At 40.9% G+C, this 16,960-nt stretch overlaps 1 protein-coding gene across 1 annotated transcript in view; it reads left to right on the forward strand.

The window, feature by feature from the left end:
- Positions 1–16,960, forward strand: part of LOC140368302 (transmembrane protein 132C) — a 179,322-nt gene that overhangs the window by 90,618 nt on the left and 71,744 nt on the right. Inside the window, exon 4 of the mRNA XM_072455279.1 lies at positions 5,987–6,130. Coding sequence (XP_072311380.1) covers positions 5,987–6,130 — 144 coding nt within the window. The remainder of the gene's footprint in view (positions 1–5,986; positions 6,131–16,960) is intronic.

The raw sequence follows: 16,960 nt of genomic DNA on the forward strand, positions 1-16,960 counted from the left end.
CAAATCTAAAATCTCAGTGATACTGTCACTTATAGTGCAGAGTAGCAATTACTACATTAAGAGGAAATAAAAACTCAAACAATAGTTGGTGTTTCATAAAACAGCTTCTAAGTGGTATTAGTTACGCTGAACTACATGTGTAACATTTACATTTTTATATTTAATCATCACAGACATTATTGCTGTTGGAAAGTTGTCATTTATAACTTTCTTTCATGGGTTTTCTAATAACAAAGGCATATTTTTATCAATATAAGTTAAGCGATACTTAATGCTTAGCGTTAGCCTTATGCAAGTACTGTAATAAACAAAAAAAACTGTGTGTTTGTTGTCATGGTAACGGAGCACGGGGTTTGACAGACACATGTCTCAGCTCAACACGAATGAAGCCGGCAAACAGTCGAGCAGCTCATTCTGAGTCGTTTTGGACGTACCTTTTGTCACAGACTCTGTAGATGCAGTTTTAAGACGTAAACACGGGAAACACGGCGTGTGGCACTTCCGCGTAGGCGCGCGCACATGCCTCTGTCTCTAGTGTAAAAAGTGTAGCTCCGTGGTGTAACTTCTATGTTCAAAAGGAGCTTTCTGGAGCGCCCCAAAGTCGCTATTTTCCTATGCAGAAAACCATAGTGACATAGTCACTTTTGATTGTGATTTGATTGGCTAAAAATCCCCATTGCTTTTCTATGAGGCTCTGGGGCGCTATTCAAACCGCCCCACGGGTATGTAGAAAAGTGACGCAGGCTGACCATGTGGTGCGCAAACAAAGTATACATCTATATCTATTTATTGTATATATATATATATATATATATAATTTTACACATTTACACTAATAAGAATATAAGATATTTCTGACTAAATTATGTTGTTTTTAGACTCAAAAAAATGTACGTAGCCGCTGCTGGTATGACATTGAAAAGCTCCTTCACAGACCAGCATTGTTCTACTCACATGGTCCAAATGTCCTGTGATAAAACATCCACCTGACGCAGAGCTCTCCTCTCGTCTCCACCTGCAAGTGGTCATGCATACACCGCGCGCACTGCCACGCAAATCCGCCTGATCCTGCAGCATTTGACCTGTGGGCAATCCCGTGCCCCGCTGCTCACCTCTCTCCACATCTCAGCCCACAACGGCCCATTTACACATCAGCCCACCGGGAAAATCCCTGTATAGCAGCCCAGTCCTTGTCTGTCACTCACTGAATCACATTGTATATTGTATATATTGTACATTGTGTTTAGTTTTTCAATTCAGGTTGGATTTTTATTTTGTGCGCAGAGCAGATTGTCTGTGCGCTGAGACCTTTCGCAATTTCGCGCATCTTATTGGGAACAGTGCAAACCACTCACATATTTGCCTTACAGTGCATCTGCCTTTATTAGAGAGCCCCACAACTATTCACCATTGTATTAGATTGGCATGTTTTGACTTTGAATGCAACTTGTTCAAAATTAATTTAACCATTTAGAATGTGATGGCTGGAACGTGGACTCATCTGCTCTGACAAAAGATCCCTGAGGATTTGAAAAAGTCAAGCTTCTAAACTTCAGTTTTTCAGTTTTGTACAAAGTCTTGCTGCAACTGTCCCGTATTCTTGATTGGCCTTGACTTGTTGGAATAATTCTTGAACCACTTTTATGCTGCACATTTCATTTGCTATAGCTCCTTTGTCCAATGTGCTTGTCTTATTGACCTTTCAAGTTTCCTTCATCATCTCAGCCTCACAGATTATATTCCATTTCCCTTGTCTTCATTTCATGCATTTTTACGGGCACAATCTACAGAGAGAGGGCGAGTTAAAATAAAGCAAGGTCAAGACAAAAACATGTGTGACAAGGTCGCTTTGAGAAATATATAAAAGAGTAGTTGCCTGTTTCCTGATAAGTATTCTGTGCATGTTCAGCTGCCTTTTTAACTCAAGACTGACACAATTAATGACATGACACAAATTGCAGCTTTGTTTATTAAAAGCAAATACTATTTTAAATGTTGCAGTACAACTGTTTGGAAATAAAGAAAGACAATTTACTTTTGAAATGGATCATGTTTTTGTTTAACAGAAACAATACATTTGAGTCTTTGAAGCTGTAGTGAAGTAGGTGAACTTTTTTAACTGTGTTGTCTGTCAGGGATGACAGGTAATCATAGTCTTGCATAATCCACTGGCACTTGTCGTGTCCATATACTTGGGGGCGAATGGGACAGATAAGAAACATAATTGGGTCCAAAACTCATTTTCAATTAAATATTTTACTTTATTTTATCTTCCTTTGAGAGGCATACTTTTTGTGTTTTACAATGAGCACTTGTGTCTACCCCACACATGGAAAATTTGCACTGTGCTAGTTTGCAACATGATGCTAACAAATACACTGTAACGTGGAGGGATGTTCAACCATGAAACCTATCATTTTTAAAAGAGCATAGTTACTTAATCAAAAGTGCCTGTGATGGTTAAATACGGCCTGCTCACTGGTCTCTCCAAACGAGTTGTAAAACAGCTGCAGTACATCCAGAACGCTGCTGCTCGGGTCCTGACCAGAACCAGGAAGTATGATCACATTAGTCCTGTTCTCAGGTCTCTGCACTGGCTCCCTGTGGCTCAGAGAATAGACTTTAAAGCAGCTCTGCTTGTGTACAAGTCTCTCCATGGCCTAGCACCAAAGTACATCTTGGATATGTTAGTGTCATATGAACCATCTCGGACTCTGAGGACCTCAGGGACCGGCCTCCTGCTGGTGCCCAGAGTCAGGACAAAACATGGGGAATCTGCGTTTCAGTTTTATGCAGCTAAAATCTGGAACAGTCTTCCTGAAGATGTGAGACAGGCTTCTACTCTGACAATGTTCAAATCTAAGCTAAAAAGAGTTTTGTTTAGCTGCGCATACGACTGAAAGGATTTTTTCTTTGCACTCTTCTCTTTTGTTTGTGATTTTATTAGTTTAGAAAATCAGTTGGATTGATAATTTTTAATTTAGTTAATTTTATTGTATTTCTGTTTCTGTAATTTCTTTGTGATTTGAATGCATTTTTCCTGCTGTGAAGCACTTTGAATTGCCTTGTGTATGAAATGTGCTCTACAAATAAACTTGCCTTGCCTTGCCTTAAATATGTATTTGTGGGTCGCTTGAAGTGTCCTTCGTCTCCACCTGCTGTCTCTGGGTGGAAAACCATTTGCCAACATCGACCCAAAGAAGAGAACTACACTGGCAAACCCTCTTTTTTTGGAACTGTATGTGATTATATTGCTAAACACTTTTTGGTCTGACACTGTATTTTCACACGAAAGCTGCTGTGGAAGCTCTATTACGAGTACCTTGTTCCACTTAAATTATTCAGAGGAAGGTCGATAAAATGATCTAAAAAGGAACAAAATCGTACGCAGGTGCAAACATTAATGGATATATATTATTCAAAATCATCTTCAATGAGCCTTTAACCTTGTTTTAACATGTTCCCACATATTCTCACTCTGAGTTTCACCTGGTTTACACTGACTGCAGCCCGGGTACAGATGGGATCTGCGAGACTTAGAAAGTGCTTTAAAATCAATACGCCCTGTTACACTGACCACCAAGCTCTGCGTTCATGGGTCTTCAGAAAGAATCCACAAGAAGTATATCTTTGCCAGACACCGCAGCAGTCTGGTGTGGTGTCCAGTCATTAGGGTTAGGGTTGCTGTTCGTCAGACACAGTGGACTCGAGTTGGTGTAACAGGCAATCTGCAAGTAACCCTCATGGGCCAAGTTTTATATTTAGATTGATTCATGCATGTTTGAGTAATCCTGCAATGTCCTGTCAAGCCTTTTGTGCTAAAATTCCTCTTACCCTCACATCCCTGTACTTAGTAGTGATTATTTGACAAATTAAGACTGTTAAGTCATTGTAACATTACATTTGACAATATAAAAACAGGTAAATTAATATCCGCTGCTTGTTTTGTGCTTGTGTTATATTTCAATATTGAGTACCTGAAAAAGTATTACCCGTCTACTTTAAAGCATTGTTAGAGGCTAAAATGCTGATATTTGTATTTGTAGTGGTAGCATTTTAACAGTTTTCTCCTTAGAAAATACACCAGCAATTCTTATTATATCCTAAGAAAAAAAGTATTCAACACTGAAACTGCTCATTAGATTTTCTTTTCAGACAAAATCCAAATGTTGTCACAAACCAAAGAAAGTAGTGTCTGATACTGATACGTAGGCGCGCACTGACTAATAATGATTGCCTCCTTTTATTACTCCCTCTGTTATTTTACCAAGGTTGAGGTGTGGTCTGTAAAGTAGAAGTCACTCATCTCCTCCCAGTTATTGTGTATGCAGTCAGAGCCACCAACACATATTATTGCTGTCCCTGCGAATGGTACAAGATCAAACGCCAGCGATTGATCATGGCAGATGTAGTAAATGTCCGCTTCAGAGAGCCGCAGTCTGATTTGTCATTATCCAACCGTGGGTCTTCTTCATCTTGTACATGTATCTTCTAAATGTATATCGCAATGCTGCAATACACGTTTCTCCAATTAGTCATATCCACTGAAAAAAACCTTACAGTATAGAAACGTACCTTACAGCTTCACTTACTTTTCCCCGCCTTCTTTCTTCAAAATCCGCTGCTCGTGCCAGTGGCTTTGAACAAGAACAATTTGTCATGTTGTAAAAAAGATACTCCAGAAAGCGTTGGATGTACTTCATAGCAATTTCATACGACGGAGCAGTAGGACAACAGCAGCGTGTCAGATAGAGGCGGCGGAGAAAGGGGTCATGCTTTTGCTGTGATTGAACCGCTCTACACCGGCTGTGACCAAGTGGAATGGAGAGGGCAGCGGGCTGGCGTACAGTCTGGCACGTACGAACGAGAAGGATCTAGTAGAACATCAATGTGGCACAATGTGGAATTATATTACTAATGAAACTGGGTGACTTTGATCTGATTTATTTTTAGTTCATTGGTGAATTGAAAACCACAAATGTGCATTTTTATTCAAATATGCTTGGATCTTTCTACACAAACTTGAAATGACTTGGCAACAACCAACCAAACACAAGTAATGGCATTTTTGCACAGCGGGTAATAATTGTCTTCTCTTCATGCTCTCAAAATTGCAAGTATTATTTTTTGTGATTTGTTTTTAAGGAATACAACAATCATACTGAATTTACTTTATTATGTCAAACGCACTCTTTCACTACTGCAACAATCCTTGAATCCCACTTGACATGCAAATGGTGTCCTGCTGGTGTAAAGATACAGGTTTGAGTCGGTGCTGCAGCTGTTTCTGCTCAAATATATAAAAAATATTTGTGAGAAAGACAGTTGTCAGTTGTGTTGAGGGTATTTATGTGCTATCGCTGCAGGCCAAAGCTTCAAGCTGAGAGTACTGAAGATTATGGTTAGGCATAAGACAAAACCTTTCCTGACACCAGAAGACACATTTGCTCATGCACAAAATGGAAATGGAAAACAAAGGACCCCAAATGGTATTGTTCATCTCTGTAACACAATAAATAATTGATATGGTTGAAGAGAAACCCTTTAAGTGATTATGCTAAGTGATCACGCCAAATTCAAATAAGCATAATCAGGTTTTTGTAATTGTGACAGCCATTTAAAAAGAAAATGTAAATCCTCGGTGCTGTGAGTCGGCTCAGTCTGTTTCATCCTAATTCATCTCCTCTTAATTCACATAAAAACAATTAGTAAATGGGTTTTTTGTGTGCCAATTTCCAGAGTATTACTTTGAGTCCAGTGCGTCCTGAGACTGATGTTTGAAGCTTTTGTTTCCTGACCTTTTGAAAGAGACGGTTTAAAGCACCATCTAATTTGATTTGTTTTGCTGGGCTTTGTGCGCCGGAGAAGCAGCTGAAATTGCCCCTGACACAGTGACACTAAATGTACGACCCTGCCGAGCTGCTTCTAACCCAGTGGTTTTGTTTTGACCTTTTCTGATGATTCTTTCTCTCTCTTTTTCTTTTAGAGTGCGACTTAAAGATGGCGTGGCGTTTTTGGGGGCAAGAGCCAGTAACCCGGTTCTGTGGACGGTGAGCCAGGATGTCCGAAGCGAAGGCCACCGGATCGTCACCCTTCACTGTCGCAAGAAGGAGAACAGCTTCGCTCAAAGGTACGACCGCCTCTGCTCTACTCAAATATTAATCAGGATATGAAAGAAATATGACGTGGAGACTGAACAAGTAGGCAGCCGAGCACTGGCTCATTTTTCGGACAGCTGTCAGGAAAGAGTGATGGCACCGCACGCTTGATTGAGAACATGAGTCAGCGTGCGAGCGGCCATTTGTGGACATCAAGTCCCAGTCATGAAAACTCTGTGCCCTTTTGTCTTTACACATCACTCCCTTTTCCAAACTAGTTGTGATAGCTGTGCGCTAGGGATTTATTGGACACTATCTACTCGCCATAACGTATTTACATATAACAGAACTAGATGTCTAATACTTAAACATCAACTAATACGTTGTTTTTTTAATCACATTTCTGTTGGATTGACATAACATCGTCTGGATATTGTCATCTAGATACTATTGACATACTATAGAGAAAATATTGAGGTGTTGTCAATATTGCCTACCCCTATGCTAGACACCATAGCATTTACAGAAACAATAACAAATATAGCCGCAAGCGGCAATGATCGGCCCTCGCCACGCCGCCGCCACGCCGCAAGAGGAGGGGGCGCTAACGCGCCCCAATTGTCCTTTTATTACGCCTACTGCTGAATCTGTGACGCTGTCACATCTTCTCCCCTTTGTTTTACCATCAAAAAGCTATTTTATTTTGAATTCTTGGCAAAATGTGCAGCTTTGCCGCACAGACACCGTGACTCTTTGAATGAAAATGTGGATAACTTTTGATGGTCCTGAAGATGAGTCTCACCAAATTTCAGGTTAATATGTCTAACGCCCTGGGAGGAGTTTGTGAAAGTCTAAAGTGTAAACATGTTCTGGCGATTTCCCCATTGGAATAACATGAAAGGTTTCGGTCATCGTTACGGCAACGCCATAACAATTATGACATGGGTCTCATTGACTTTTTTGATGGGGATGCCAAAATTGAGTTGTGTGTCAAATTTCATATAATTTCGCAAAACTAAACATTTAACCTCCATATAAAATCTGTAGGGGGCGCTGTGGCGCCAAATGAATTTATTTCACTTCAAGTAGGTTTAGGGCAAAGAGTTTAACAACTGATTCTAATTTGACGCAATTCGGACTTTATCTGCGCAAACGGCAGAAATTTTAAATATGGGAGATTTCTGAAATTCTAGCTACAGTTTGCGGCTTCGCCGCACAGAGACCGTGAGAGGTATCAATGTAATTTGGATAACTTTTGATGTCCCACTCCTCAGTAGCATTTTCACCAAATTTCAGCTTTTTAGGGCCAACGCCCTGGGAGGAGTTCGTAAAAGTACGACGTTTGGAAAAACTCCGAAGTCATGTTTAGCCATTTTTGAAGCAATATGGCCGACATTTGGTTGGGCGGACGGCGTTGCCGAAATAATATTTTTTACTTCTCTTGTCACCATCTACCTCTGTGCAAATTTCATGATTCTACGATCAGATTTTTTTTGGGTCATTTCCCATCTCTCAATGCATTTTTGGTACATTTGGGGGCGCTGACGCGCCAATTTTTTTTATTTTAGAAAAGGGAAATAGCCAGAATGTAGAGAGGCACGATTTTTAGAGGTGTGAACATTTTTGTGACTTTTCGTCAATGTTCACTGGGTGAAAAATAGGGGGGTTGGTCCCGAGAAGAAGAAGAAGAAGAAGAAGAAGAAGAAGAAAGAAAAATATTCCGATGCGAAAACAATGTTTCCCATTTTTCAAATATCATAAACTATACATTTTCGGAAAGCGCTCGCGCTTTCCTACCTCATGGTGTGGGTCCCTGGTCACTGACGGGTACTTTCGTTAATTTTGAGTGGGCTCCGCCCACTTTGTGTTTTTGGCCCTCTATACAGTAATAATGTTCAATTTTTGCATTACATGCTTATATGCACGGAACATGCAAGAGATGGGGAACGTATTCGTGAGCTACTTAGCGCAAATGAGTGCTTTATATGGGGATTCTCAATGTAAAGTGCTCGTTTAGTGCGCACTTTTGCACGGGCTTCGCCCGTTTACAACGGTAATGTTCCATTTTCCTACTACTAATTAGTATGCACGGGGCGTGCATGAGTGAAGGAGTGCGTTAGTGAGTGTTTGGAAGTGGGCGAGCGCTTCGCGCTCGATTTCGTGCGCACTACGTGCGCACTTTCGCAGCCGTGCTTCGCACGGCCTTACGAGATTAATAGGCCTCTCGCCAGCTTGTGGCGCTCGGGCCTAATAATTAAAGTTAGTGATGATTGAGATCGAATGGAACAGGTGAACACAACAAATCCATAAAGATCTAATACATTTGAATCTAAAACTCACTAGATCAGGAGGTAGTAGCTCCTGAACTAGCCCTTTATTGGCTTTGTCTGGACATTTGTATTGTCAAATGAAAACTACAAATGTACCAGTACCTGCGTTCATCTTGTAGCAACATTATTTACACAGCCATAAGAGCACTGCAGTATCAACATTAACATCACACAAACAAATGGCACATTTCTCCGGCCGTCCTTTAATGAAAGACCAGGAGGCGGGTGCTGGAGGCGGGTGCTGGAGGTGGGCGTGTGGCAGGGCATTTGGAACTTGCCTCAGCACCTACGCCTTAAAGAAGACAAAGTAGCTGCACACAGGAAGTGACACAGTCTGGCTGGGCTGTTATTTCCTCCCCGGTGTCAAGGTGGTGACAGTGATGAAATACAAAGGCCCCATCATTTACATGCATTTCCCTGTTTTGGGGCTCAGGAGAGGGGACGCTGAATTATACAGGACCGTCCGCTATTTAACTGTATTTTGACCCGCTGTCCTCCACAACAAACAGCAGCCCTCAAGTATGGAGAGGGTAATGTGATACTATTTTCTGGCTATGAGGTCTATGGAATAACTGTAATATATAAAAAAAAACACAAATAAATCAGAGTGTTCAGTATTCCTGCCTAGAAAGGATTAGGATTAGCAAGCATGTGTGGGTTGAAGGAGACATATTATACCTTTTTCCAAGTAAGATTGGACTGTAACATTAGTAGATCATAATTCTGTTCATTGTAAATCACAAAATCTAAAATGGCTTAATAATAGAAATGGGTCGATTTAAATTATGTTCCAAACTGCAGAACTGATCATCTTCATAGTGACATTTCAGAACAAAATGTAGATGATGCAGATGATGCTTTTATTTTTGAGAAGTAGTGGCTATGTGCCATTTTAGGACCCTATGTGTATCATTCGTCTAAGGACAGGGATGGGCGGGTATAGGGGTTAAGTAAAAACAGGTGTTTTCTGAGCACTTGTGCCTCATTTGCTGGACAATACAGAATTACTCAAACATGAATCAACCACAATACAACTTTTGAGTACACAAACAATGAGGAAAAATCGTTGTAACAAGGTTAAAAGGCCATTTAATTTGTTTTTATGAACCTCTGAGATCTCACATACATATTTGTGTGTGTTTTGCCCGAATGCTCGAGTGATTCATGTTTAGTGACCTAAGCATGCATTAAGCCATGGCCACACTTCCCTTTTTCATCATGAACTATGGCCAGGAACAAAAGAGGAAATGTTTTGATTGTAGTTAAAAAAAATTATAATTTTGTGTCACGAATGGCGGCCCTATACAAACAGTGCTTTTTGTTGCTTCTTTTCATCAAGACCTTCACACCACTCAAACACTAGAACTGACACAGCCTGCTTGAATAGCTCTTAATGGTATTTGTGTTTTTTGTTTTTTCAAACGGGCACAGTTTGGTTCCTTTTAGGATTTCTACTTCTAAATCTAAATGGATTCTGAACCACTTTCATGCAGAATTTCCTCATGCGAGCTGTTAGGGTCTCGTAGCAGCCCAAGCTCTCTCTCTGTTTCTTGTAAAAACAAATCACATTTCTCAATTGTCTGAAGATTTTCCCTGGGTTCAAACTGCATAAAACAACAGAGCTATATTAACACTAGCTTTAGAAATGAAAATGTATTTCACATTTATGAATTCAGTTCTTAAATATGATTAATACAGACTTGCAGGGAATTCTAATAGAAGCCTGACTCAAGTCCATGTTATTTCAGTCAAATTAAGTGCTCACAAGTGTATTTGTCAGACTGTGAATTGGCCAAATTGACCTTTGAATTGTGTGCAGGCTCCAACACCCCGCCATAGCATAGCTGCCTCTCACTGTCAGTCGGATTGCCATATACCGCCTATTAAAAGTTTATGACACTGAGCAGGATGGTTCTGCCCATTTGAACGACAGGAGAACCTGCAGTGTAAGCTGTATGTGACAGTCACACTATCGCATGGCTCGGATGGCGCTACAAGGCAAGTTTCAGCCCAGGACAGCGGTGCCTCAGAGCTAAAACAAATTATTCAGCATGTATCAATAACAAACTCATCCGCATAATATCTCTGCTCAAGAATGCGCCTGTCAAGAAGACACTTTGCCAACATTGCTGCGTCTTAGGTGAGCTACCTGCTGAGCTACAGGCAAGAGATTACTTGTTAAAAGTACCTGCAGCACTGAAATATTGAACAACTTGAGTATGTTTTATTCAAAGCTGTGTGGTGTACTGATGTGTCGGCTATAGATAATATACTTTCACATTTGTCGCGTGCATACACAGCTAATAAATGGCAGATGCCCTCCCACTTCATTTATTTCAGCTCAAAACTTTAAAACTATCTGGTGAAAACTTGCCAAACGTTCCTACAACAGTTTAAGAAGCATGGCTAACAAGTGATACAGCTACAAAATACATTTAAATGACTTGTCAAATCAACCTAATTATATGAACCATTTTACAAAAACTCTTAAAAACCCTCGACAACATGTTTTATTTGCGCGCTTGTCTTGTCTCACGAATCCCACTCTACAAACAGCGGACCCCTGTGAATGTCAAAAACGCTGTTTCATTTCAGTGAATAACACCGTATTTCTCTGACACTGACAAACAGCGGGGCGAACAAATAAACAGACGCACAAATGCAACCCTTCAAGCGTCTTTTTACCTTCAAAGGGCCGGGATCACCAGACGACGACGCAGCTTTCAATTTGGCTTCTTTCGAGTGAGGCATCCCGTCGTGAAGCGAGTGGGAGACGGGCTTACTCTGCGAGAGTGACAAGACAGCTTTACAAACACCTACATTGTGATGCAAGCGTAAACCCCAGTTATCGCACAACGCCATGTCTGGATGTCTGAATGACTGAGCCTGCAACGGACAATCCCTTTGCATTTCCTCACTCGCTGTGGCTGTTGAGATTAGATTTTGATATACTGAAAAATGAACAGTATTGTTATTGTGGCGTACAGTCTTTTTGAGTACTGCCTCGCGTTTGATGAATAAAGTCTTTGCTTGTTTTAGTGGAAATAGGTTAAAGATTCCTATTGTTTCTCCATCATGTTTTAAGCATTAGAGAATGGAGGCGTTCTGTGTTCGTCCCAGCCATCTGCGCAGGAGGTGACACGGTTCTCTGGAGGGTTTTTGCGCAGAAGAAACAAGAAGACTGCGGTAATAGATGCCAATGGAAATCCCAGCGCGTGCTTTATATTGGATTCATTTGCATATTATCGTCTGTGTGTGCCAAGGAAGAGTCTGTTCGTTATACGTTTTCCATAAAGATTGTAGTTGGATAAGACTGCATGTACTGAGCAATGTTGATGGGAAGTCGTCAGTGATGAAAATTGCACGTTGTATTTTGAAGCGTTGACTTTCATTTGAGTTTCTTAAAGCATCTTTAAATGATGACCCTTTTCAGTTTGATGTAAATGTTTATCATGGTTTTACATCAGTCAAGTGGCAGTTTTGTGAAGAGAAGGTGAAGTTGAAAATGACAGCATGTAGAGTTCTCAAAAGGAATCCATATGTCATCAATGTTCCATCCTCATTAAACATTCAGACAGTTCCGACAGTTCAGACACCCATTTAGCATTCATTGGTTTCAGTACCTCAATACAACACAATTACAGCACATATACAAAGATTAACAGATATATTCAACTCTGTGGACTTTATACTGTATAATTAAACGGAACAGCTTCTGTGGCCTCACCCGAGTCATGTTCCTCACATAGATAATGATGTTATAGCTTTTACAAACTATATTCATTTATATTAATATATATTACATCCAGACATACTATGGATTGTTCTCAAAATCTGAATTCTGATAATTTATGAATTGTGATTTGGAGACATTAAGAAATCATTTCAGTTACCAACTAAGTGTTGCACAATATAATGCAACTGAATGAATCAGAATTGCTTTTATAACCTTATCTGTTCATATTTCAGGCTTCTCTTAGATGTTTCTGTGCCTGGATGTGTTTAAAATGTGACCTCTGAACTTAATCCTGATTTAAAAACATAAATCACAAACGTAATCGCAACGAAAATCGCTATTTAATCTATGGCCAAAATTGTGCTGCCCTACTTTTTAAAATGAATCTTTTTTTTTCAGCGTGTGATATGGATCAGAATGATGCTGTACCGTGATTTGTCAGTATAACAGAACATAATTATGAATGATCCATCAGGGACTATTCAGGCTGTTGTAACCGTCTCATTGAGGTTACTTTCGTCCCCTCGAGTGCAAACAGAGCCATATATGGCACAGATTTCCTGATCTCGTTCTGCATGACTGAGTGGCCCTGAAACACTACGTAAAATTTAACCTAATTTGATTGATTGTTCTCATGATATGATATTACTAGCCTGCGGCCTGGTGCGGCACACAGTCTCCTCCCTCTCTCATCACTTGGCTGGCCCTGTGACGGGTCCGCTCGCTCCTGCCGCCTCTCACATCAATCGCAGGCCTGTTATTATGAAGCGCCATATGTAAATCCAGCTATTAGGGCCAAGGGGGAGATGCGTTTGTTAATATGATCAATGTTACAGTCTGAATGTACCGGTAACTGTGATATTCAATGCTCTGATTGAAAACATGTTATTGGTTCATCGGTTCAGTTACAACATGAAGTCATCAAGGTTTGAGTTGAGTTGAGGTAAATGTATTATTAAGTTTGATATTAGAATGTCCTCTTCAGTCTTTTTATAGGAAAAACTCTTGTATTTTTTCTTCAGTTCTTTGTCAGAGTCTGTCAAATAGTAATGCTCCTGAAGTTGATCACATTTTGCCCTTTTTTAACATATACTGTATTAAATTGTAATTCCAAGGAACTCTTTACGGTGAAAAAAAAACTTGCGATGTTCAAATAAAGGCTTATTAAGTGTTACTGTCAAGAGTGCCTTTGACTTCTTTGCCTGTTTATTTTTTTTTTTTTCATCTTGTTGGCATCTACCTGTTTTGAAACCACAGTGAAGTTTGTTTGAAATGTCTGACAGCTGAAACGTGATTTTTAAAGTCTATTTTCTAATTGTGACTCTTATTTAGACGTTTTTTCAAGACATTTTGAAAAATAAAAGTTTTACTGAGACACACTTAACTGATAATACTTTTCTGACAGTTGAAACGGCGATTTGACAGAATAAAGGGGTTAAATGGGATATTATTGTTCATAAAATCACAACAATTGTCTATATTTGTTTTCAGTAAGGTTGTGAGATAACAGTTGTGGAATAACCTCTAACTGTGTCATATTTGCTGCTTGTGTCCAACCAGAAAGTACAATTATAAACTTAACAAAAATGTGCTAACTGGGGACAAATAGGCAAAACGTTTTGTCAAATCTGAAATAGAATTGCATTCACTACTTTCTGGTCAAGTGTGTAGTCCAACCAATCATATAGACTTTAAATTAAATCTGTGTAAAATCGAATCCATTCTTTATGTCATCATAGGAAATACAATATACTTCATTAACAGCTGGCAGAGAAAGTGTAAACGATATTGTGTAAAACAATTGGATTGCTTAAGTGTGGTTAGGTGATTTAATGCATTCTTTGCTTACTGTTTGGTTAAGCGACTGCGCCTCATAATCACATAAGCATACATTGTTTAGGGTTTAAGTGTCTCTTAGGCCAGCGCACTCAAAGCCGCGAGTAGTTAGGAGACGCAGTAATTGACAAAACAATGACCAAAGAAGATTGAAAGAGAAAGACGCTCGATATCCAGTCCTCGGAGAAGGGTCAGAGAGCCATGTGCTGTTCCTGCTCATTGCACCGGGCTTAACTCACACGGCCAGTGAACACATACAATCAATGCCCAGACCAAGAGCAGAGCGGGTGGGAGCGCATTTACAACCAGGGCTAAATCAAAGGTCCCTTCAGCCGCCATCCGATTCCAATGAGAACAGGCGCCACATATCAGCAAGACATGAATGTTAATGACCCGCCCGTTCGTTTGTGTGTGTGTGTGTGTGGGCAGAGGGAACGCGCAGACGCCTTTATGCATGTTTGACTGAGTGGGAGATTAAAGAGAAGGCTGCCATTAGTACTGGCCTTGGAAACTGTGGCACTTGATTAGTTTTATTGTTGTAATGTGTTTAATTAGCAGCGGTTCAGAACAGGGTGCAGCAGCTGACAAATTGGACAGATTTAACCCATTTGAGAAGTGAGGGTTTTCTTCAGTTTTCTTCAATTAAAAGGACTGTACCTGGTTTCTTTTCATGCAATAGAGTAAGATCTGTTTCACACCTGTACAGATATATTGTAAAAGCAGCTCTTAGGGTGAAAATGAGTCCGCTGTGTGCTTTCAAAATTCAATTATACATGGCAAAACTCGCTCTGGTATTTGTTGTTGTGAAAATCACGTGTTAACTCAGACACCATTGTGTTATACATTTATTTCAAGGGGAACTTTTTCAACTATTTCATCCTAATGGATCTTAATAGTTAATGAACGTGTTTGACAAAGCATTTGCTGTGCTTGTGATCCAAATCACTATAGAGCCTGATAAGTCCAAAGGCGTGTATTTCCTATTGAGAAAATCCACCCAAAATATGTTCAGATCAGTGTATTTTACATCCTGTTGTTAGCTTATCCATACTTACTGAGTTTATACATCTTAGTGCAGGTTGTGACGGACTAAGGTGCAGACACAATTCTCCTCCCAAGTGGTCTCATTTGTGTCTTTTAGAATCACTCTTCCCCTATTGCCCCATCAAAACTGAGGGTAGCCTTGTATTTGATGTGAAAGACATTTGAATACATATCGCAATCCTTTGAAGCAATCAAATCAAATCAAATCAATTTATTTTTGTAAGGCCCAAAATCACAACAACAGTTGCCTCTGAGGGCCACAGGGAGAAATGAATCAACAATGTCTGTGGTGGCGATGGAGTCAGACAATGTCTGTGGTGGCGAGGGACGATGTCCCAGGGTCCTCTGTCCTTAGACTCTCCTTCTCGGCCAGGAAAAACTACAAAAAAAAACCTCTTTGGGAAAAAAGCGTAGAAACCTGGAGGAGTTCCAGTGAAGGAGAGATCCGACTCTCACAGACGGACAGACGGACACGAGGAGACTGGAGCTGGACCCACTCTTCAGGCAGATGAGGGACCGACTGAGGCGAGCTGGACCCACTCTTCAGGCAGAAGAGGGACCGTCTGAGTCGAGCTGGACCCACTCTTCAGATGAGGGACCGACTGAGGCGAGCTGGACCCACTCTTCAGGCAGATGAGGGACCGTCTGAGTCGAGCTGGACCCACTCTTCAGGCAGATGAGGGACCGTCGGAGGCGAGCTGGGCCCACTCTTCAGGCAGATGAGGGACCGTCGGAGTCGAGCTGGACCCACTCTTCAGGCAGATGAGGGACCGTCGGGGGCGAGCTGGACCCACTCCTCAGGCAGATGAGGGACCGTCCACACAGGGCAGGGACCACTTCACCAGGGGAGGGGCATCTGGGTCCACAGGTCCTCAGGAGTGAGAGAAAGAAAAGAAGGCGGTGAACAATTTGCAAGTGGAATCAAAAAATAAATATTGTTTGATAGCATAAGTAGTCAGAAGAAGAGGATAGTGCTCAAGCTGCCATACTTCCCCCAGCATAGTTACTCCTAGGGCAGCGTAGCTAAAGCTGTGGGTTTATGTTTCTGTTCCTAACTAGTCTGACCATAAGCGATTTCGAAGAGGAACGTTTTAAGCCTGGACTTAAATGAAGAGACTGTGTCAGCATATTTAACATGGGTCGGGAGCTGATTCCATAACACAGGAGCTTGGTAGTTAAACGCTCTACCTCCTACTGTACTTTTAGAGACTCTTGGGACCACCAGAAGGCCGGCATTCTGAGAGCGAAGAGCTCTGTTTGGATGATATGGTTCTATAGCATCTTTGAGGTAGGATGGGGCCATGTCATTTATGGCTATGTAGGTCAAGAGTAGAATTTTGAATTTGATTCTGGACTCGACGGGGAGCCAGTGAAGAGACTTCAGCACCGGCGTAATGTGCTCTCTTCTTTTTGTTCCTGTTAGTAATCTTGCTGCTGCATTTTGAACCAGTTGAAAGCTTTTTATGGAGCTTTTAGGACACACTGCAAGCAGGGAGTTACAGTAGTCTAATCTAGTCGTTACAAATGCATGGATAAGTTTTTCGGCATCACTTTTAGGCAGGATTCTTCTGATTTTGGCTATGTTGCGCAAATGGAAATAGGCTGTTTTACAAGCTTGATTTATATGAGCTTTAAATGAGAGCTCCTGGTCAAATAAGACTCCAAGGTTTCTTACAGTAGAACTGGAGGCTACACTGACATTGTCCAGTGTGGCTATCTGCTCAGATAGACCGTCTCGTAGATGCTTAGGGCCAAGCACAATGACCTCGGTTTTTTCAGGGTTAAGAAGCAGGTAGTTTAGTGTCATCCAGGTTTTTATCTCCTTTACACAAGTACTAAGTCTGTCTACTTGATCGCTCTGATCAGGTTTCATTGATAAATACAGCTGAGTGTCATCTGCATAGCAGTGGAAGTTA

The sequence above is a fragment of the Eucyclogobius newberryi genome, unplaced genomic scaffold (genome assembly GCF_026437365.1).
Source record: "Eucyclogobius newberryi isolate DKJ021-1_F unplaced genomic scaffold, fEucNew1.0.hap1 SCAF_2, whole genome shotgun sequence".
Taxonomy (NCBI): domain Eukaryota; kingdom Metazoa; phylum Chordata; class Actinopteri; order Gobiiformes; family Gobiidae; genus Eucyclogobius; species Eucyclogobius newberryi.